General features: G+C 53.5%; 8 protein-coding genes across 8 annotated transcripts; 4 read left to right on the plus strand and 4 right to left on the minus strand.

The window, feature by feature from the left end:
* Positions 1-32: 32 nt before the first annotated feature.
* Positions 33-2,684, plus strand: CKM354_000500000 (uncharacterized protein; the record flags this gene model as incomplete). Its single annotated transcript, XM_044800256.1, has 1 exon — positions 33-2,684. One exon carries the CDS (start codon positions 33-35, stop codon positions 2,682-2,684), a length of 2,652 nt encoding a protein of 883 aa, XP_044656191.1.
* Positions 2,685-4,177: 1,493 nt separating this feature from the next.
* Positions 4,178-6,384, minus strand: CKM354_000500100 (uncharacterized protein; the record flags this gene model as incomplete). Its single annotated transcript, XM_044800257.1, has 4 exons — positions 4,178-4,586; positions 4,642-5,050; positions 5,100-5,399; positions 5,451-6,384. 4 exons carry the CDS (start codon positions 6,382-6,384, stop codon positions 4,178-4,180), a joined length of 2,052 nt encoding a protein of 683 aa, XP_044656192.1.
* Positions 6,385-8,126: 1,742 nt separating this feature from the next.
* On the minus strand, positions 8,127-8,822 carry CKM354_000500200 (uncharacterized protein; the record flags this gene model as incomplete). Its single annotated transcript, XM_044800258.1, has 1 exon — positions 8,127-8,822. The coding sequence occupies one exon, from the start codon at positions 8,820-8,822 to the stop codon at positions 8,127-8,129; it is 696 nt and encodes a 231-aa protein (XP_044656193.1).
* Positions 8,823-9,877: 1,055 nt separating this feature from the next.
* Positions 9,878-11,111, plus strand: CKM354_000500300 (Elongator subunit ELP4; the record flags this gene model as incomplete). The annotated part of the gene is made up of 2 exons (XM_044800259.1): positions 9,878-10,307; positions 10,399-11,111. The coding sequence occupies 2 exons, from the start codon at positions 9,878-9,880 to the stop codon at positions 11,109-11,111; spliced, it is 1,143 nt and encodes a 380-aa protein (XP_044656194.1).
* Positions 11,112-12,131: 1,020 nt separating this feature from the next.
* On the minus strand, positions 12,132-12,615 carry CKM354_000500400 (uncharacterized protein; the record flags this gene model as incomplete). The annotated part of the gene is made up of 2 exons (XM_044800260.1): positions 12,132-12,427; positions 12,504-12,615. The coding sequence occupies 2 exons, from the start codon at positions 12,613-12,615 to the stop codon at positions 12,132-12,134; spliced, it is 408 nt and encodes a 135-aa protein (XP_044656195.1).
* Positions 12,616-13,051: 436 nt separating this feature from the next.
* On the plus strand, positions 13,052-17,341 carry CKM354_000500500 (uncharacterized protein; the record flags this gene model as incomplete). The annotated part of the gene is made up of 2 exons (XM_044800261.1): positions 13,052-16,784; positions 16,923-17,341. 2 exons carry the CDS (start codon positions 13,052-13,054, stop codon positions 17,339-17,341), a joined length of 4,152 nt encoding a protein of 1,383 aa, XP_044656196.1.
* A 467-nt stretch (positions 17,342-17,808) lies between these two features.
* On the minus strand, positions 17,809-18,036 carry CKM354_000500600 (uncharacterized protein; the record flags this gene model as incomplete). Its single annotated transcript, XM_044800262.1, has 1 exon — positions 17,809-18,036. The coding sequence occupies one exon, from the start codon at positions 18,034-18,036 to the stop codon at positions 17,809-17,811; it is 228 nt and encodes a 75-aa protein (XP_044656197.1).
* Positions 18,037-19,979: 1,943 nt separating this feature from the next.
* CKM354_000500700 (uncharacterized protein) lies at positions 19,980-21,409 on the plus strand (the record flags this gene model as incomplete). Its single annotated transcript, XM_044800263.1, has 4 exons — positions 19,980-20,471; positions 20,524-20,617; positions 20,677-21,032; positions 21,101-21,409. The coding sequence occupies 4 exons, from the start codon at positions 19,980-19,982 to the stop codon at positions 21,407-21,409; spliced, it is 1,251 nt and encodes a 416-aa protein (XP_044656198.1).
* Between the last annotated feature and the right edge of the window lie 183 nt (positions 21,410-21,592).

The following is a 21,592-nucleotide window of genomic DNA, read 5'->3' on the forward strand; positions in this document are numbered from 1 at the left end:
TCGTGCGCGCTCGCTGATATTCTGCCACCGACATGATCCGCACGCATAGGCCTCGCGGATATCAGTGGACGACGGCCAGCGAGTTTCAGCAAACAGAGCTCTTCCGAAATATACGCTATGAAGATGCAGAGTGCGTCGACGACGAGGTGCTGAACTCGGACTCAGAGGACGAGTTCCCACTATCAGACCGCATTTTGAAGCGTCAGCGGGTGGAGAAGCTGGCCGATGGTCTTCTCAATGGCGAAGAACTGCACATCCATTCGGCGCGAATCGACGCACACCACGTGCTTCAAAGTCTGTCCTGCTGCTTTCATAAGCCGAAGTGCCTCGCACAGGCGATTGCTGAGGCCGACTGGGACGAAGGGTCGGACGATGAATGGCACGATGCAGAGGACGACTGGGCATTCTTGGAACGACAACGTCCCCGGCCCAGGAGCGCTGCTGACCTGCCAGGCGAAGATGTCTCTGCCTCGAGCGAAGAAGAGGTGTCTATCGAGGTGCAACAGTCCAGCTGCCAACGCCGCAGAAGTCAAAGAATCGCCAAATTAATTGCTATCGCGCCTAGCGAGGATGCATTGCGCAAAGCAGCCACTCTACGGAACAGAAAGTATGACATTGCTGAGCCTGCCGCTGTCGAGGAGTCTATACCTCAGCCGTGTCCAGAATCTGTCATTGCGGACAGCCAACTTGACTGCTCTCCAGACGAGGAATTGGTTTCCGAATGCGGCCCTTCGCCTACACCAGCATGGACGAGCGCGATGTGGCGTTCAAAGGGTGGCTTTAGGCCAGCACGAAAGCCTCGTCCCGTTCTCAAACCTGTTGATCAAGATTGCAGCCGAGATGAGCTTGCTCTGTCCTCTTTCGGCGCCCCTTCACACCCTGTTGGGAATACCAAACCTTTGGGTCGTGCTACTGAACATGACGCCGTCGCGCAAGACAGCCAGAATGCCGCTGTCGTTGCTCTACTTTCCAGCTTTTCAGGTTCAGTTGACCAATGCAGCAACGATCAGCAAATGGTCAGAGAGACTAGGTCCGCCGGAGGAACACCAGTCACAGCCAGCTTACAGCCGAAGCAGGATGTCAACCGACGGCGCTCTGCCCCTTCACAATCTCAAAAGATTGCTCAGGCACATGGCGACTCCACGGCAGGGCAACGACAGAAAGTCCGTGGTGGCGCAGCGCAATATAACGAATCAGTGGGTGTAAAAGGCTGCTCACCATTCTTGTTTCGCAAGCGTGCTTTGCGATCCAACAACGGCTACCAGTCTCCACTCGACGTGAGTGCGCTAAAAGACATGCTTGCGCCAGTACCAGCTCCTGCAAAGACGCCTAGCAAGCTGGTTCACTTCGAATCGTCCCTTCTGCCTCCATCACCGCAAGCGTCGCGGACGCCATTGATGGATGAGCATGTCAATCACCGGCTCCCCCAAGAAATCTCCTCTAGTCGACGCTCGATTTCGCTAAGATCATCACTTCGTCAGGAAATGATTGCTTCGGGCGCCGAAATCTCTCGTATCGAAGCAGATGAGTCCTCGCAGCCTGCTGAGTCAACAAGTCAAGAGGGAAAGCAAGAACATCTGGAGCTCAGCGTAGTGGAGGATTCCTTCGCACGTCTTGAAGAACTGGGCAATGACAGTTCGACTGTGGCAAAATCAGTAGATCAGCAACCTGAACTTCAGCAGCTATGGCCCGGAACTCAGGCCATGCTCGCACAAGCACAGCACGAGCTGTTCACGTCCCCTGAGAAGACCGACTCTTCCCTGTATCTAGGCGACGCAACTACTCCTCAAGCGCAATCCAATACCGGAGTACGTCGCCGCCGCCCACTGGGCGCCCTTTCTCAAGAGCCCATGCCCAGCACTCAGGCCCTTTTGCAGGACTGGCAAGGATGGTCAAGCATCAAGAAGCCAAGGCAGCCTGGCACGACGGGAGATAGTTTTCAATCGCCGACAGTCCTCAAAAGTACACACAGCAAGTCTGCAACTGGCCATGTGCGATCGTTCGAGGACAAAGCAAAACGCAGAAGCAGCCTTCGCTTCGCCATGTCACTGTCACAAGACTCACCCGAATCTGCGATCACGCCGACAAAGCCTTCCTCCGTGCCAGCCCAGTCCACAGATATGGAACCCGCAACTGCAGAACAAGCTGCACCAACAACATGGCCTAGGCCCAGCGGCAAGATTGCCTCTTCAGCTTCATTCAGTGTTGGTATCTCGTCTCTAGCAGTGGCATCTTGCCGATCGCAGCCCAGCTTGAACTCGGATAGGAACGAACACGACCCATTCAAGGACACAACAGTCCTAGCCGATTCTACCACAGTCAGCCTGAGCTTCGGCGCGCCTCAAAAGTCTTCTGCGCACAGCATACGAATCAAATCGGCTTCACAGCCAGCACCAGACCTCGAGCCAATCGTTCAATCATACGCAGAAGATAAATCAGCATGGCGTTCGCCTGGAGCTGTCAAGATGTCCGAGCCCACGGCACAGAACGAGGAGACTGTGATCAGCGAGCTGAGTTTCGGTCCACCCAATGTTCAGCTCGACAGCTTTGGAGAGCCTTTGCCCAGCTATCTGGGAGTGCAACACGCACAGCAAATGTCAGATTGCGATTCTCAGGAGTTGCGATCAACAATGAACAGTATTGTGGAGAATGTGCTCGGCCCTGCTGCGAGTTTTAGTTTTTGAGCAGAAGGGAGATAATTTGGCGATCGCTCGACTCTCTAATAGCCGGTTCTGGAAATGTTCGAATGAATGAGACAATCGTGATCAGGTAATGCATCAGCGTGGAGTCCTATCGTGACTGGGTAGTGTTGTAACAAATGAAACAAAAGTTGCTATGGTTCTAATGCCACCGCACTTTCTCCTAAACTTTGCACTATTCGAACTTGACTCTCATTTCTGTGAGTGTCCTTTCCCACTTCCTACTTGTATGCTCACTTTACGGAACTTCTCCTCGCTGCCCGCAAAACAGAATCTTCGCAGATCAGAAACACAAACGCCGAAGGCTCCCACCCAACTCCTCGCTCAAACTCCATGCAAACCCACATCGATGCCGTTCACTTTAATATCACCTCCCCATCCCCATCTCCGCACTTCCCGCATCCCCAAAATCCTCATCCTCCGCCGCATCCCGAATCTCCTGCTGCAAAACAATCGAATAAACACTGGCCTTCAACAACGTGAAAACCGTCGTCGTCTTCCTCTCCAACCCTCGCAGAGAATCTAGAATCTCAGCCGAAGGCTTCGCTGCGAGGTCGTTGAGGACATTTGCTAGCTATTCGAATACTGTCAGTATTTTTATGCAGTGCATGTGGGCGGCAAAAGGGTATGTTTTTGTTTGTGTAAAGAGAGAGAGAAATAAGCGAGACCGGAGACGCACATCATCCAAATTTCCGACGAGTTTTGCATATTCGTCTAGAACTTCTTGCTCGAGTGGGGAGAGGAGTTCTTCGGGATTCTGGTAGGAGGTTGATGAGGAGGGGCGGTAGTCGTCCATTTCTTCTAGCAGCTTGCTTGGTCCGGGCACACGAATGTCTTCTTCGCGGTATGCGTACTGTCACTGTGAGCGTTTATGTCCTAAATCGGATGCTCGGGCGCGTCTTGAGCTTTTGTGTTGATAGTTCGTTCGATCGCCAGCAAGAACGCGTTCGTCTGCGCAAAGCCGAAGTCGCGTCTCAGGTCTTGGCATTGTAACTAGCTCAACGTCCACTTCAACAACTGTCACAGATGTACGTGATGAGCTCGAAAGAGACTATGCGATATGATACAGGCTTACTGTGGACTTGTGAAACAATTGAATACTTCCATTCATATAGGATCTCATCATCAACAGCGCTGGCTTTTGGCGGTCCAGCTCTGATTTCACAACTTTCACCCGCTGCCGTGCCTGACCTTTGAACTCCTGATTTTGTCACACAAATTCATCTCGCCCCTGGTCGACTCCCACATATTCCCTCACGAAAACGCCTGTACCTGTGCAAAGAATATTTACAATGATGAGTGAAGCCCACTTTGAAGCTCCTCCAGCGCCGATTGTCCGAGGCAGTGTTGCTTTTGGCGCTGTTCGGAAATGCTATGAGCGGAAATCTTATCATCTTTCTCCTCCCACCGTCTGAGGATCATGATGCTGTCTGCTCTGTAGTTCGTCCAGCGAGTGTCGTCGGCTGCGAGCGCCAACGCTATCGGTGGCCGTTTGTTTCTTCGAGATGAGGCCCCTGGTCATCTCCATCATGATGTAATGTAACACTGTTGAACTCTTCAAATGGATCCGCAATCTCGCCACCAGGTGTCTCTAAGCCCGAGTCGAGAGGGACGCCTTTCATCTTGCTCGCACTCACGCCAAAACCCTTATTGGTACCGCCGCCACCGCCCAGGTCAATGCTCTGAGATTCTTTGACGTTCCTGAAATTGACAGTATCAATGCCGCGGCCTTGATTCGGAATGATCGGTGGTTTCGAGTGTCGAAGCAGTGCCCACGAGGTAGTGCGAAAGAATGGGTGGGCCTTGACATCGGATGCACCGGCACGAGAACCAAGGCGTCGAAGTTCGTCCTTGATGAGGAGTTTGCGGATCAATGATTTGCAGAGGCTGAAGCATGGTGTTAGCAGAAGTATAGAGACGCGGGGCTCCCGCGGAGACTCACTTTGAAATATTCTGCGCTCCGTTGCCCTCGGGAAACGGAACTTCATCGCGAAGAATATTCGCGAATGTGGCATTCCTGTTCTTGCCCTTGAACGGCGTTGTGCCAAACAACATTTCGTATATCAGGATTCCCAGCGTCCACCAGTCCACTGCACTCGTGTGTCCGCAACCCTTAATCACTTCTGGTGCAATGTACTCTTCAGTACCGACGAACGAGTTGGTTCGGAAGTTGGCGATACAACTTTTCGTGTCGATCGTAGGCATGTTGCTGGGATTTGGATTGCTCGAAATGCCGCCACTCGCGCCACGGCCACCAGCCATGATCATGACTGGGCCACCACCTGGGTCGGACTGTTTGGAAAGATCGAAGTCGCTCAGCATTATATGTCCGGACTGATGCAGGAGGATATCTGTCAAATGTTAGCGTTTTCGCTTAAAGCCGAAGCTTCTTACGCTTACTCTCAGGCTTCAAGTCTCGGTAAATGAAACCCATAAGGTGCAAGTACTCCAGCGCAGCCGTGACTTCAGCAGCGTAAAATCGTGCCGCATCTTCGTCCACACATTTGTTCGGACGAGTTTGCAAAGCTCTGAAGAACTCGCCTCCACTGCAGTACTCCATACAGAGATATAAGTGGTCCTCTGACTGGAAGGAGTGGTACAGTGTGACGATGAATGGATGATTGCTTGTCGCCAGGATTTCCTGTTCGGCCAGTGCGCGCTTAATCTTGTTGCGCTTGATCATCTCTTTCTTTGACAGTACTGTGAAATGTTAGCAGCAGTCCCCCGCATTCGCAACTCACTTCTACTGACCCTTCATGGCGTATAACCTCGAGCTCTTCTTCTCTCTCACCAGGTACACTTTGCCGACATCCCCCTTTCCAATCAATTTAATCTTGTCGAAACTGCTGGGCCCAACCTCCACATTCCGGACCTTAATACTGTTACTACTGTAAGTCCTTCTGAAGGCGATACTGTTCCGCAGCTTGCCGGGGGTGATGGCACCATCGATGCCAGGCACGGGTAGGAGATCGCCATTGGCCGGCATCGTTTCCACCATACTCAGCGTACTGGCATTGGCGTGCGACCCCATGCCATTGATTTTAGGCATAGGCATTTCCGCAGTATCTGCTGTGGGCGGTCTGTCCCCATTCGCATCCTTGCCTTTATTGAACAGACCTTGTGCATTTGGTGCACTCGCCACTCTGCGCAGTTTCCTCGCTAGCTCTTCCTTCCCGCTGGTTCCATTGGCGTCTTTGCCGGCGTTCTCGGGGGATATTTTTCTCGACATGGTGGGCGTATCGGGAGGAGAAGGCGGGATGCTGCTGTCGTCATGGTGGCGGAGGGCGGGAGGGCCTTGGTGTTGAAAGTATGGATTGGCATGAGCAGTCGGACTCATGGCATCGTCGAGTGGATTGCCCTCGCTGGCGACAGTCGTGCTCCTACTACGACCAATGTGAGGCAGGAAGCGGCTGTTCCGGAGACTGCTTTTATTGTTCGTGGACTGCGGCGTTCTCGCCCCATCTTGCTGCCCTTCGGCTAGGGAGCCCTTCTCCGAGTCGATGCCATTGTTGGCATGAGACTTGCTGGGCAGGCGGAAGAAGTTTTTGATCTTCTGGCCAGTGCTGTGTGTCCCGTTCGCCGAGTTCTTGCTGGTGCTGCTGAAGACCCGCTTCCCGCTGCCCGGCTCTGATGTGGCGGACGGCATGCTGGCAGAAGTGTGTCGCTGGGCCGTCACAGCCGACATGCCATTGCTGTCGTGAATATGCACTCGGGTGCTGCTCGGAAAGAGCGACGAGTGCGGAGGGCGGCGATTTGGGGGGATGGGCGTGGTGATATGTAAGCGAGCTCGTGAACCCAAGGGTGGGGATGCAGCTCGTGCTGCAGCGGCCGATGCGAGAGGATGGACGATAAGGTGGCAGCTCACGAGCAGATTCACTGCCACACAGCGGGATAGTGAAGGAGGATGATGCAGATGGTCTGCTAGTCTGCCGGACACAAAGTGGTCGGCGGATATCCGCTCCCTGGTGGTCGAGTCGTGGGTGACAGGGCCCGTCTCAACTGTGGGAAATGTGGAGCTGCTGCTGCTTGCTTGCTCGCTCTCGACTTTCTGGCCAGCGGAAAGGTTGCCGTCAACGCTGCCGATCACCGCCGCGCGATCCAGGCCAACTTCTGCTCGTTGCGCATGCGAGGGTGTATTTATTTACAAGGACACGCGTGGCACACTCGCCGCTGTCATCGCCGTCCGCCTGCTGATATAAGCGTTGCACCGGTGACGTCTCGCTCTCAGATGCTGCGCCTCAGGTTTGTCGCTAAAACACACCGCAGCCAAGAGACACTCCATCCGCACCTCCCACGTCGGCGAGCGGAGAGCGGGGAGATGCACGACGCTGCGGCAAGGATCACACTGCAGCAGCACACAAAAAACACAAATCCCAACGCGGCCGACCTGCCAGCTCGAGGGATGCGAAACACATGCTTTACTGCTTTGCCTGCTTCCGCCTTCTGAGTCCCAATACGTCTATCATCATCTGTGCCATGCCTGCCAGCTTCTCCTTGCACAATTGACGGACAACTCACGATGACGGTGATGATCAGAGCGAGGCAGCCGATATGAGGCGTCTACGGTCTGGCCACGGGCTTTTGGGCGTTGGTGCTGACATCTGTCGGTATCGTGCGCTATTCTTCGCCGCACGTTTCACTGTGCTATTTCGGCCAGTGGCCACTGTTTACGATCTCCTGCCGAATATGCAGCGCCGCACCTTGTACGAGGAACCTTGAATGGGAGGGAACTCTATACAGAAACAGCCGATCTCGCGCCCTAGAGTCGCTCCATTATCATTGCTTGAGTACATACACTTATTTTCGGTGTACAAATGCCTTTTGCGCAATGTGTACACTACTTTCTAATCTCCGACATTGCACAACTCATTACTGATCACATCAGTTAGAGACTGAAGACGGTACGGCGAATTCGTGGCGTCCAAGCTGACATGCAGTTTCGACTTCAAGTGGCTTGGCAGCTGCGAACATACCAGAGATCACGGAACGAACCAGCTCCGAGTTTCCATTGCGTCTAGTCTGGCGTGCGAAGTAAAGAGAGGCGGCACAGCTCACCACAAACTATCAGAGATCAATTGATTCTGCTCAAGATGCTCTGGGAATCCTATACGATCTTTGTAAGGTGCGAAGTCAGGCGAGGCGGCACAGTACGTGGCGTATTTCCAGAGACGAATCGGTGTTGTGCAAGTCTCTCTAGGCATCTGATACATTCTGTATGCGTTGCAAATGCAAGCGAGGCGGGACAGAAGAATACATGTCTTCAGAGAGGACATCGAGAATATCTCTCGCGTCAAATCGTTCCATGGCGAAAGCAGCTTATCTTAATACATAGTCTCGTAGAACGTAAGAAAAATTCAGAGAAGCGCATTCCAATCGTATCGTCGTGATCCTGTGACCTCACGTCACCCAAACAAGAGCAGAACCTCCTCACTTGGACACAGGAGTGTCGCCCATCAACACCCACAGACCCCAAGCAATCAACATCAGGAGCGAAATAGTGAATATAGCCCACTGCCACCAAGAGCCAAATCCTTTCCACGGCCCCTCTTCCTCCACGAACACCCCTTCGTCGGGATCTCTGGCAGTGACGCTCCAGTCTTCCCTCGCCATAGCGATGGCGGTGACCATCGTTCCATATCCCTTTGTCGGAGCGATGGCAGTAGCCTCCTCATCTGCGACCTTATGTGCAGTCTCACCTGAGGTCAGTCTGGCCTTGCAGAAGAAATTTCCTTTCCAACCTCTACCGCCCAATCGAGCTTGCTGAGCTTCCACATCGAGCATCCACGCCGAAACCCGACATTCCACTCCCTGTGGCCGCAGATTTGCCACTGCGCACGGAAGCACTGGTCGTGGTGTTTCGCGCAGTTTGCGCACTTCTTCCTCGATGAATTTGAAGCGGCTGGATAGTGGGGTGCTGGGTGTTCCTCCAGAAGAGCTTGACGAGGAATCTGATGCCGAGGAGGCGGTGGACGGACTTGCTGCGCGCTCAGGAGGGGAAATAGTGGTGCTATCGGGAAGGACCCAGGAGTGAAAGACCCCAATATGCTCTGGATTGTGGCCTCCCTCGCTTGCTAGTTGTGGGCCGACTGCGCGGCCGCGTTGTTCTTCTTGATCAGGGGACATGTTGAATGTAGCTGATGGGTGAATATGGTCGACGTAGTGTCTCGAATTTGCTTCTGCTTTGATTCGAAAAATGCTCGAATATGTCGGCTGAGTGGATGGGGACTTCTCGCAAAGGCGCGAGTAATACTTATAGTCTGTGCCGACCATTTTTGAGGACGTCGTCAAACAAGTCCTCAGAGACTGACTTTTATGTTCATCCAGCGGTACAGCGAGGCCACACCATATTTATCTTCATGTTCTCAAAAGTCTGTCAGGATTCTAGAGTATGCCTTTGGTGGAGGCTGCGTGTGCTGTGGTGGTGAATGCGATAGAACAACGATTAGCGAGCTCGTCAGTCTCCATTGTGAATTCAAGGAGCCATTGTGCGGTGAATGCTGGGACAAAATGGAAAATCTTCTTGGGCGCATAAGGTGCATGCAGGTGAGACAAGACCGCGCGCCTTGCGTTCGTGAGGAAGTACCTTTTTGGTGCAATCACATCGTGCCACCACAAAGATGATGACCCAACCTGTCAACTGTAAGCGAGGGAGAAAATAGGAACAACTTTGCGTGTGGCGGCGTCGGCGGAGGGTCTCTTTTGAGGCCGCCTATAAGGCGGTGCTCTGTGGTCTCTGATGGCTTTCACTTTGCTCGTGCATCGATTACTCTTCAACAGTGTTCCTGCTGGCTCACACGTGTCACGCTACGACGGTTGCTCCGGCACGTGAAGTGGATCAGGTCAGGCAATGTCGCCATACGCCGCATCTTCGGCATCGCTTCCTGTCGCATCAAATGGCGGTACGTTTGACCCCAGGACGTCTGGTTGTGCGTGCTGAATTTGTGCGTCATCGGCGCCGAAGAGGTGCCTGCGATGCTGTCGATGAAGAGTTGCGGAAAGCTTCAATGTTTGGTCCCGATAATGACAACAACGTTGTGTATGTGCCTTGGAAGTGAGAAAAATTCAACAGCATTGAAGTTGTGGTGTCCAAAGTCAGCCAAGAGCGGGGTTCGGAGTTGGACATCGCCCTCATCGCCGACGACCCTCTTCTCTTTGATGATTCACACTGACATATCGGGATGGCGTTCAGGAAGCGCAACGTAGCCGTCGGTCGGCAGCCCACAGCTGGTACAGGTGATGCTGCTCCAGCCAGCATTCCAGGCGTCCGGCCGTCGCCTGTATCATCGCACACTGTCACGTCCACCGGCACACCTTCGCTCGACGGTCTGCTCGGCGGACATGCGGGCTTCGCGCTCGGCTCGAATCTTCTGATCGAAGAGAGTGGAACGACGGACTTTGCGGGCGCCTTGTTGAAGTACTACGCTGCAGAAGGCATCTGTCAGGGTCATATCCTGCACGTGGTGGGCATGGGCGAAGCATGGGTCAGAGAATTGCCTGGAATAGCAGAGGAGAAAAAGAGCAGGAGTTCTGCCTCGAAGTCTGCGGCAGACGAAGAGAAGATGAAAATTGCATGGAGATATGAGCGTCTTGGGCAAGCGGGAGAAAGAGGTGCGTGGGATGCGCCTGTGCACCGGTTCTGATGTTCAGATGCACTGCGTTCATGAAATGTAAGTACTTGTCAAACTGACGGTAAGTACAGCTCTTCCTGATCGAACGGCCGTTGTCTCTTCCAACAACCCGTCACAACCAAGTCTACCCTTTTGTCATACCTTTGACCTTTCCAAGCGGATCACGATTCCCCCCGATGCAAAGGTCAATCACATTCCAGTATTGCCATCATCGAGCCTTGATTCAATCGTACAGAACTTATCACGGAGTCTTGCTGCATCTGCTCCAGACAGCAGTCATAGGCTCGTGGTGCCGTCACTGCTCAGTCCAGCACTCTATCCACCACTGGCAGGGCGTCCAGACAGCTTTATTGGCTTCTTCAAGGCACTTCGGACGCTTCTACGCCAGTATAACAACAAGCTTACAGCGATGATCACCTTACCACTGGAGCTGTATCCTCGATCATCAGGCTTAGTACGCTGGGCCGAGATTCTCAGCGATGGCGTCTTGGAACTGACGCCCTTCCCCCATCTGATGGACGCCTCAAATAGCCTTGCTGAAAGTGGAGGCGCTCGAGACAAGGACGAGCAGCCGCAAGGTCTCGTCCGATTTCACAAATTGCCCATCAACACCGAACGTGGCGAAGGCGGCGCCGGGGCCGGAAACAGCTTAGGTGAAGATCTGGCTTTCACTGTCAGCAGAAGAAAATTTGTGATCAAGCCATTTTCCTTGCCACCCTTGGAGGGCGATCAGGAAGCCCAGCAGGAGGCAGGCAAGGTTACTGCAAAGGATATACAATTCTGAGTTTGGAATATCTTGCGGGCCATTTGCTCACTGGTCCGAAAGCAGAGCGAGATTTGTGATAGAGGATGGATGGGCCAAGGAGATATCTCGAGCGACTATACGGCGCACGCGGGTGCATCAGGACGACTCGAAACAGCCTCTTACAATCGTGCAGCCATTTTCGGGAAGTCGGACACTAATCTGGCTCCTATATGCGGGACTCTCCGATGTGCTCCATCCTCTGCCGCCAAGGATCATCTGAAGTGACTGTTTGAATACTTCGGCTACGCTCGACAAGGTCCCTGAATCCGTTGCCATAATGCAAGAGATGGATGTATTGCGAGCTATTCGAAAGAAACTGTCGAGCTAAGGAACGGAGCAGCCGCTCGGGCTCTGACATCTCGAAGGTCAACGATCGTTCACGAGAAAGATCACTCGGGGACCGCAGGCCATCCTTTGTCCAATTGTTGATGAGGGAGGATTCGAGGAAGGAAACCAAATATGACGCCAGGAAGATGTTGACCTGGACAATCGTTGGCGACAACGAGCTTATGAATATTGCAAAATACATCAACTTGCCGATCCGCTACGGAGTGGGTGGACAGACGAATGTCTCCCACCTTCAAAGCACTATCCCCCAGGGAGAAGTCGAGCAGCGCTCTGCAGGCAGGCTTACCATCAAAATGATTCACTCTTCGCTATGCGTATAACTCCTTTCTGCCAGTGATGAGGGCGGTGAAGTAGATATCATAGCGGTAAGGAAGTGGAAGGTGAGACAAAAGTGTAAAAACCAGCACACCGTTCTGGGCACGGCGCGTGGTGATCGAAAGAAGTATTTCGATGGGTATGAAGCGTTTTCGATTGTGTCGGCATCCGATTTCCTTTGCACGCGCAATTCCCGTCATGCCTCTGACCATATTGCCCAAGCCAAACCTGTATGGCACATGCCCTCGCATTTTTGGTATCATGGAATTCGTGAGCTTTCCCATCCATGCGCCTCTATTTTCCCGTTCAGTCCAACATGCCCTCGTGATGGATCATCTAAGCCTTGCGCTTCTTCTCGTTGGCGACACGGCCAGCGGCGATGCGCTCAATGATCTTTTCCCGGTCCTTGTCGAGCTTGAGCTTGGTGATCTCGACCTTGCTAGGAGCGATACCAAGAGGCACAGACTGGCCGTTGGACTTCTCACGCTGCACGCGCTCGATGTGGATCACATACTTGAGACGGTAGACAGACGTGACCTTGCCCTCGCGACCCTTGTTGGAGCCACGCTTGATGACGACCTCGTCACCCTTGGTGATTGGGATGGCGCGCACGTTGTGCTTCTCGCGCAGTTCTACAATTCAGAAGAGAAACCTGTCAGCAATGCTCCTAGACCGGAGATATGCTTTGATTGACAGGTATAGAAATACCTTTGCTCAGAGGCGCGGACATGATGACCCGGCGCACACTGGAGGGAGCCTGGAAGTGAGCCTTGCGGCTCTTGCTCCGGCTGGAGTGCAAGTTGCTGTTGATCTTGGTCATGTTGGCGGTGGGCGGAGATGTGTCGATGGGTGACTTGACGGTTGGCGAGAAAGTCCAATCTCTGCTGAGAAGGAGAAAACAGCTGCGCGTGCGGCTCGGTTCTGCAAATTCGACGGGCAGGTGTGGAGGACTCTTGGCAGGCGCGGTTCGGCTCATGCCGACCCAGCCGCTTGGGCTTTCCCCGAGGGCTTCGATGCGACGCGATGTGATTGTGATGATTGAGCAGGCGTTGCGCGTGTCGTATTGAAGAGACGGGACACAGTGAAGAGTATACAGGGGGATTGAGAAGACTGAGGCGACAACGCAACACCAGATGCGAAGTGAGGAGAAGCACGCGACTGCGACAACACGCCTCCCAACCCAACGCCGACGAACCTCCACCATGCGGATTCACGCTGGTGTCTTTGACGACATACGATAGCGAGGCGCGATCGCGATGGCGCCCTATCCGCACAACAACTTCTACGATCCAGTGGGGAGTCAGTCTCATCAGCCCTCAGGCTACACATATGCAAACACGAACTCGCAGTATCCCAGCCAGAATACGACATACCAGAGCAGCGCCTACTCTCAAAATTACGGCACGAGCTACGATAGTCAGTATGCGGGTACCGCTCAACAGCAGCAGCAGCAACCGTCTGCGAGCAGTTCAAATGTGGCAGCCACGGGACTGAGCTCGTTGGGCAACCAAGGCTACTCGCAGCCTGCGTCAAGCGCCACTTCTCGCAGCAATGTGGCATACGACACTTCCAATTCAACGTGGGCACAAAACTATGCGCCTAATGCATACCAATCGACGAACCGATCGCAGGCCAATCAGTCGCCGATCTATGCCACTCAATCGACGGGCAGCACATTTGGACGACTGAGCTTGCCTGACCAGACTCAGACCAACATATATGGTGCATCTCAGAGTTATCAGACCACTTCCTCAACGCCAACTGCACAAAGTAGCAGCGCTAGCCGTTCCTACCGCAATGCGCCTAACAGTGCAGGATACAAGAACAGCTACCAGCCACAGCAAGACCAGCAGGCGCAGCAGGCGCAGCAGCCTCCACCCCGTTATGCGAGTCCTCTTCATGCGATGCAGGCCCAGCAACAACAGCAGCAACAGCCAAGCCACAACAAGCAGCCGTCACGAACTTCCAACCACGCGCACCCGTCGCCACGAGTAGCAGCACAAAATCTCCAACAGCAGCGTCAGAGTACTTCAGTCGAGCCGATGCCTACCACAGTCGATCCCTCACAGGTCTATGATATCCGCGCGGAGCGAGAGAAAGCAGCTCGGATCGAGGCCGAGAAGCGCAGGAAGTACGAAGCCGAGCAGGCAGCTAAAAAGGCCGAAGAAGATGCGAGACAAGCCGAAGAGGATGCGAGACAAGCCGAAGAGGATGCGCGGAAAGCGGAAGAAGAGAGAATTGTAGCCGAGGCGCGTAAGGCAGAAGAAGACGCGAGAAAGGCAAGTGAAGCGGAAGCCAAGAAGAAAGCTACAGCAGAACGGAAGAAGGAAGCCAGAAGAAAAGCAAAGGAGGAAAAGCAGAGTAAGACCGCTGCTACTGCTTTGCAGCAGATGGCCTCAGGGAGTGGTGGCGTTAGCATGATGGACATGATGGGCAATATGTCTGGCCCGCCAGCCAATGACGAGGAGGCAGAGATGCGCGCTATGTTCAAGAAGATGCGTGAATTCAATCAAAAGAACCCTGCCATGCTTGCGAAACTATGGGAGGAAGAGCGCAAACAGCATGCTGCGCAAACGTCGCCTGGCCCATCTCAGCCTACACAGCCAGCATCAACTTCGACACCACAACCGGCAGCTCCAAAGTTGACCAAAACGCAGCAGAAAGCCCCAATTTCTGTCGCTGCCCCGCCCGCACAGCCATCAGTTAAAACCGCTAATCGACCCGCGCCTCGCTCGCCTGCAACCCCAGCTACTGCAGGCGCATCACTTTGGCCTCCGCAGAAGAAAGGCACACTTGCTGAAGCTGCCGCCAATTGGTTGTCTGGGCTACCAGTTAACCATAACAGCGGAAGAGTGGTGAGTCGCGAACAAATCTTAAAGATTCTGGACGCCAATCCATCGTATGTGCAGCTGTGTGAGGCCATCGAGAGGACTGGCATTTACTTCGAGCGATCAGCACTGGCCAAAGAGCTTCTCAGAGCTGTACCTGACGGATTGAGAGGTAGCCAAAACAGTGTCAAGGCAGGCGCGAATGCAGCTCCTTCGGTGGCAGTAGGCATCGGGGCCAATGCTAATGGCACGCCTGCAACTGCGCCGTCGAAAAAGAAAGGCAGGCCGAAGAAGGACGAGCCTGGCCGTTATTCGTTGCCTGGAGGGAGAGGCTCAACAAGTGGTGGCACCGTCTCCTACTCAGCACCGACCTTCACATCGCTCACGGACGCAGCTAGAGCAGTGAATGCTATGAACACGTCGGGAGGCATATTCCCGGGAACTGTTTCCGACACTTTGACCAATGCATATATTCCGGCTACCCAGGATCCGACATTTTACGACTCCACGCCAATGATGATCGATGACGATCCGCAGCCATCTATGTCTCAGCCGCCTGAGATCAAGCCAGAAGAAAAGCCAATAGAGCCGCCACCTCCTCCTAAGGATAAGGAAGAAGCCGCACGCAAGCGTGGGTTTGGCGATCTTGTGGATTTGACAGCTGGCGACTCTGATGACGAGGAACCTCCTCGCAAGATTGTCGTTCCCTTCAGTGGTCCTGGCAATGGAGTCAAGCCAGTACCGTCGAATGATGGGCTTAGGCAGCCTGTATCATATCAGCAGTTCATACAGAACAAGGCACATCCACCACGGCCGCCCTCCTTTGGACCTGGCTTCGGGTTCGGTCAGACTGGACCCAATTTCTCTGCGCCTAACAACCGCAGACCTACATTTCCTCAGCAGACATGGAATGGTCCGAAAACGCAATCGCCAGCGCCCCCAGTGCCGGGACCGCAGCAAGTACGTTCGAAGGGTCCGTCGGAAGAGTCCAAGCAAGCTGAGAGAATTCGAGGGAGGATGCTGGTTGAGCCTATTATGAGGGATCGCGTGGCTCGCAAGTCCAAATACGATAGTCGGACGATCGCTCGGGACGTACTGCTGGCTACGGGCCGCCATCCAGACATGCGCGCTCTCAATGCGCATCTCAATGTTATGCAGAAGTTGCTCGGCGACCACGGAGGCGTAGTGGATGGCGGAGACAGAGGTAACAAGAGTGACCTGTCGACGATTCGCTGGGACCTCATCGATCCGGGCGATCCAACAGAGGAAGCCAAGACCAAGGCAAAGTCAGCTTCTAACCGCGAAGAAGACGTGGAAGATCCGGATGGCGACTCTGCTTCTGCAAAGCGAAAACCCTCACAGGGGTTGGAGCCTCGGGAGCGATTGCCGAACCCTAAGAAGCCTGTCGGTCGACCATCCACAAACGCCGACCGCGATCGCGACTCTGCAGTTCGCGACGCGTCCCCAGGTACCATTTCCGCCAACGAACATCCAGAACTCACATCCGACTTGTCGCCTCGTGTATCACGTGCGACTCCTGTGGCTAGGCGCGGCTCTGTAGCATCCAACTATACTCCGAAAACTGGCGCCAGCGGTCGCAGAAAGCCATCAGGCATGTCTAAGGCAGCTCCTGCGCAATCGACTGACACACCAGTCGGTTATGCTGCGTTCCGCCAGCTTGACGAGAACGGCAATCCGATCAAAAAGAAAGGACGACCCGTTGGTTGGCGCAAGAACATCCACTCGCGCGAAGCTCAAGGTCTCACGCCAAGGAAAATCGCATCAAGTGAGCCGAAAACTACCTCGAAGCTGAGGCAGTCAACTGGCACTCGAGAGTCTTCTGAGGTCATCGTCGAGCCCCATTATCAGGTTTTCCCATGCAAATGGAAGAGTTGTAATGCAGAGCTCGACAACCTTGAAAAGCTCAAGAAACACACGCTCAAGCTCCACGGCGAGGCCAATGACGAGGGCGACTTCGAGTGTCAGTGGCAGAATTGCGGGAACGGTGTGCATATTGACGCTCACGGCAACGAACGCCCTGGAGATGCCGGTATTTCGAGCTTCGAAACACTGGATCATTGGTTTAAACACGTCAATAATATCCATCTTCATGAGATCGCCTGGAAACTGGGAGACGGGCCCCGAGGGGGCAGCGTTTCAGGTGAGCAAGAACAAGTAGAATAGATTGATTGCGTTGAGCGTTCGCCGCAATCCTTGTACATTATTGCACATTCATGCAACGCGATCTTCGTCCCGACTAGACGCGCTACTCAGAACTGACACTCCTGTGTCATGACAGGAACCCGCAGTGATAGTGCAGCATATTTGAGCGATGCGTCTGGAAGAAGCGTTACGCCTCTGATACTAACACCACAGGAGCTTGCACAGCAGAAGGCAGAAGCGGAAACTGGTGTTGGGGCCGAAGACGTAGTGGTGGGAGATGAGCGAGCCAGCATGTCAATGGCCCCGCCCAAGCTCAAGCGAAAACCCGGTAGCCCTTCGAAGACTCAGGAAGCTTTTGGTTTGCAAACCATGAGTTTGGACAAGAATGAGCGCGAAGCAGCGACAGAGCTCAAGAAGCTCGAAGACCAGAAGCGACGCGAGGGTGTGACCATGGGCTTGGAAGGCAGCCGCTTGGTCAATGCCAAACGAAGACGTGGGTTTTTGGACGACGAGGACTTCGAGGATGTGATCGAGGACAGCGAGCCAAACTTGTGAGCCTGCTACGAAGCCATGACAATGGAGCAGCTGGAGATGTCACGACTGTGAGAGCATGTAGATGAGGCCATGAGATGCAGGTTGTAACATAACAAGATATGATACAGACGACCAGGCCGAGGGGTGACAGGGTAGCCGAACACAGCTACCATTTTATCCTTGAGGTTGTTGAGCCGAAAGCATAGCCTAGACTCTTGCACTTCCTTTATTTCCTCCTCATGTGACGCTTCAAGCGTCGTTCCATCACGCTTTGACATTGCCCTGTCCCGCAGCCAAGGCCATCATACACAGATGTACGGCGCAATGGCCCAAAGTTCTATAGCCTCATTCCACGCTGTGACCTCTCTCTAAGGCTCCCCTGCTCAGTCCTCGAGCTCACTGATCTGCGTTTGGTATCATGCTACTACTCCAGCTCCATGTTCTTCCGGGTCGCGCTCGAACTTTGGCAACCCTTCAATTCCTCCCAATCAAGAGGCGGCGGCATTGTTCAACTTCCCAGCCAGTCCTGCTGCGCTGTCCTTTATCGTCCCAGTCGAACCCTTTGTCGATGTTGCACCGGTGACGGCTGATGTCTGAGCGAGGAGTGATTGGTGCTCATCGCTGTTGACTTCGAGGAAGTGGTAGACCACGATCATGAGGACTGCGGCGAAGCCGAGGAAGAGCGCGAGCGTGTAGAGGGAGCCGTCGGATATCATTGTTGCTGGTTGGAGATTGAGGGGATCGTTCGGTGCAACTTGTTGTCAATGGGTTTCGGGCGTTCCTGGAGTTTCTTGTAGTTGGTATTTTGAGGGCGCGAAAATTCAATTGGAGTGGTGGCGCGATGTTGCGATGTCTGATGCTGTTGTTGGACTTCGGAGCTTACTTAGATAGCTGGCCAGATGGGGGTGACCTGTGATAGGCTTGGCACGAGCTTCCACCTTGCACGGCGCGTCTCGTTCTTCTGACCCAACTCAACTCAAAACTTCTCGAAATACTCTCAGCTGGTTCTGCGCTTTCAACTCAACCATGATTTCGACCATTCTCGCTCTGCCACCGGAGCTTCTTGAGCATGTTCTGCGGTATTTGCCCATGACTGACCTGATTCGGGTGTTCAATGTCTGCAAAGAATGGAGAGACGTAGTTTTGAACAGCCTGCATCTCAGAACTACGCTCTTCCTTGTTCCTGAAACATTGAGGCAGTGTCTGCTCTGGAAACGCCGCACTTTCTCACCCCCGCTCGAGACTTCTGATGGCTGTTCTTTCTCCGAGAGTGTCACGCTCCGCCTTATGCCAGCAACATCACTAGATCGATCGCCAAAAGTCGCTAAACGGTCTGGAAGACATAGAAGAGGTAGATTTCATGAGTCTCGGCTTCACGTTTGCACTATCAACGAAATTTTCTTTGAAGATTCAATTCCGCAAAGCCGCCTCCCGGACATCGAAAGTATGGGAAACTCCAATGAGCATATTTACTTCAATAGCAATTTTCGAGCTCTTATGGAGTCATCGAGAGTGTCTTACTGGCGAAGGATGTATGTGACTCAGCCTCCATCAAGATCCGTCCTGGTATCTGGGACTTTTCGCACACCTGCCGACAAGCCGACCAGACGTCAGCGAGCCCCTCCTCATCAGATCGAACATCACGCGGTCGAGGAAATCACGCACGAGCCAGGAGTCACCGTGGGACATGTAGTTGACAAGATACAAGAGCTTGAGAGGCAATTCGGGGCCACGTTCTCGTATGACCCAGACTTACTAGTGCCAGGACCCGTTTTTCTCACAGAAGACGACATCTCTGAGATAGAAGCAATGCATGGGACCTCAGATGAAGACACGGAGTGGAGTGGCTCCGATGCATCAACAGAATCTGATCTGGAATCGCCTTTGGATTCCGATGAATAAACTGAGATACCCGGCCAAACAATGCCGTGGCGCGTCATATCATCATGCCTGGTCTTGAGAACGAAGAAGGCGTCAATGCCATCAGCTGATGGGTTTTGGCTAATAACATATCCATTGTGGAGAGACGCAACCAGGAACCAGCGCTGCAAGTCTGATGTGCCAGACGTGGTCACACACGGCAGTCCGTCTTTGCAGGACGCTATCCATGGGTGACCACAGAATGCCGATCCTTTGCCATTCGTACCAGACGTGGAGTCGGCTCTTTTCCCTCGCAACTCACATAACGTGCCTGCTCGGTTCCGGTTCGTTGGAGCGAAGACGGAGTCTCTTCCAGACCAAGCTCAGCCATGAGTCGCAACCACTCGGCATGGCTGGACTATACGCCCTCGGCCAAGAACCATCGAGCAGCGAAGCTTGTGGCGTTTGCTTCCTCAATGCAGGCCGCGGCCTGACCAGTTGCTCGCGTAGGCTGTCTTTCCCTTCCGGCAACGAGGTCTAATGTTCTGATGCGCACGTGGATCGAATGCAGTCTCGCTACCATAGGACGGCGCGTCCGATGAGGCGCTGGCTAGATCATGAATGTGGCTTTTTAAGTTTCCGTGGCGCACAGAATCACAGCACTGGACATCCGCCACTTCACCTTTTGGGATTCTGCACGGCTTCCACGCAATAGTCTAGTAGCCGTTGAAAAGTACGTCGTCCGCCTTTGGTGGGTTTGTGTCTGCCAGCCAATTTCTACAGCATCACACAGCTGACCATGTTCAAGACATTGAGCCTCCTCCTGTGTGTTTCGGCTACATGCGCCAAGCCTACGATTCTTAAGAGGCAAGACGTTGCTGGCGAGGTGGTTCCGGACAAATACATTGTGCAGCTTGCACCGAATGCCGTGCTCGATGACAAGCTCATCCAGAAGCTCAAGGACGAATCCGGAATCAAAGTCAACAAAACGACATCTTTCAACTTGGATGGCTTGAAGGGGTTCACCGTCAAGGCCAACGACAGTGCCATCGACTCTCTTGCCGAATACAGCAGCCTGATCTCTGTCGAACCCGTGACCGTCATTCGAGCAGCGATCATTCCACGACAGGCTACCGCAGGGACGCTTGTTGCAAAGGACGGCACTTGGGGCCTTGATCGCATATCCCACAGAAGTTGGACATATACGAGTCGAGATTTTCCGGAGAACAAGACGGAATATATCTACAACTCTGCTGCGGGTGTGAATACGGTCACTTATGTCGTGGACACTGTAAGAGAATCTTTCAACCAACGTCTTGGTTCGGTGAACTGATCGCCAGCAGGGCATTTATACCGCTCACAGCGATTTTGGCGGCAGAGCTTCTTATGGAGCCAACTTCATCACAACTGAGGGACCTGAAGACAAGAATGGACATGGTGAGTCGTCCTCAGCTCCTGAAGTGTCTCAACCTGATATTTGTCTAATCCACCCACAGGAACACACGTCGCAGGCACGATCGGTGGCACCAAATTCGGCGTCGCAAGAAGAGGCAAAATCGTCTCTGTCAAAGTCTTGAACATCAATGGTACTGGTGACCTTTCGGGAATCATCTCAGCTCTTGACTGGATCAACAAGGACGTTGCAGCTAACAAAGCTACTCGTCGTGGCTCGGTTGTCAACATGAGCATCGGAGCTAGTTTCAGTCAAACTCTCAATGATGCTACGAACGCTCTTGCCAACGCTGGTATACTCGTAGTTGTCGCTGCTGGTAACAGTGCCGTGGATGCAAGCACACAGTCTCCGGCTTCTGCCACTGGAGCCTGCGCGATTGGATCCATGTCATATTACAATGTAAGTGAATCGGCATTTCTAAGAGCATCTTGATGGATCATTGGCTGACTGTTATGTGCTCTGATCAGTCTGCGAACACTTACTCTAACTATGGGCCCAAAGTGGCACTACATGCACCAGGCTTCCGCGTGCGATCCGCGGGCATCGCAGGACCTAATGCCGTCGCTGAATTGTCCGGCACCAGCATGGCATCCCCACACGTTGCTGGAGTTGGGGCATATTTGATGAGTGTCAGCACGGTGTACACAGGAAGTAACTTGTGCAGGAGGATGCAGCAGGTGGCTACGCGGAATCAACTCAAGAAGGACGACGGCTCAACATTGGGAAACAATACACCGAATTTGATTGTCTGGAACACGGCTTCGAAGCCACGATGAAACGACAGAATAGATGATATCAGGACGCTATGACTTGGATGAGTGTAAATTACGACAGGAACGAATGCAGAAACGAAAATTACGGCGAATTCATGGATCAGTGCGCCGGTGGCGACGGCACGAAGTGAAGAATCTGCGTGACGGCGGCACAGTCTGTTTCGTGTGTTTCGAAGGTGCCAGACC

Source organism: Cercospora kikuchii (assembly GCF_019650295.1).
Source record: "Cercospora kikuchii DNA, contig_00003, whole genome shotgun sequence".
Taxonomy (NCBI): domain Eukaryota; kingdom Fungi; phylum Ascomycota; class Dothideomycetes; order Mycosphaerellales; family Mycosphaerellaceae; genus Cercospora; species Cercospora kikuchii.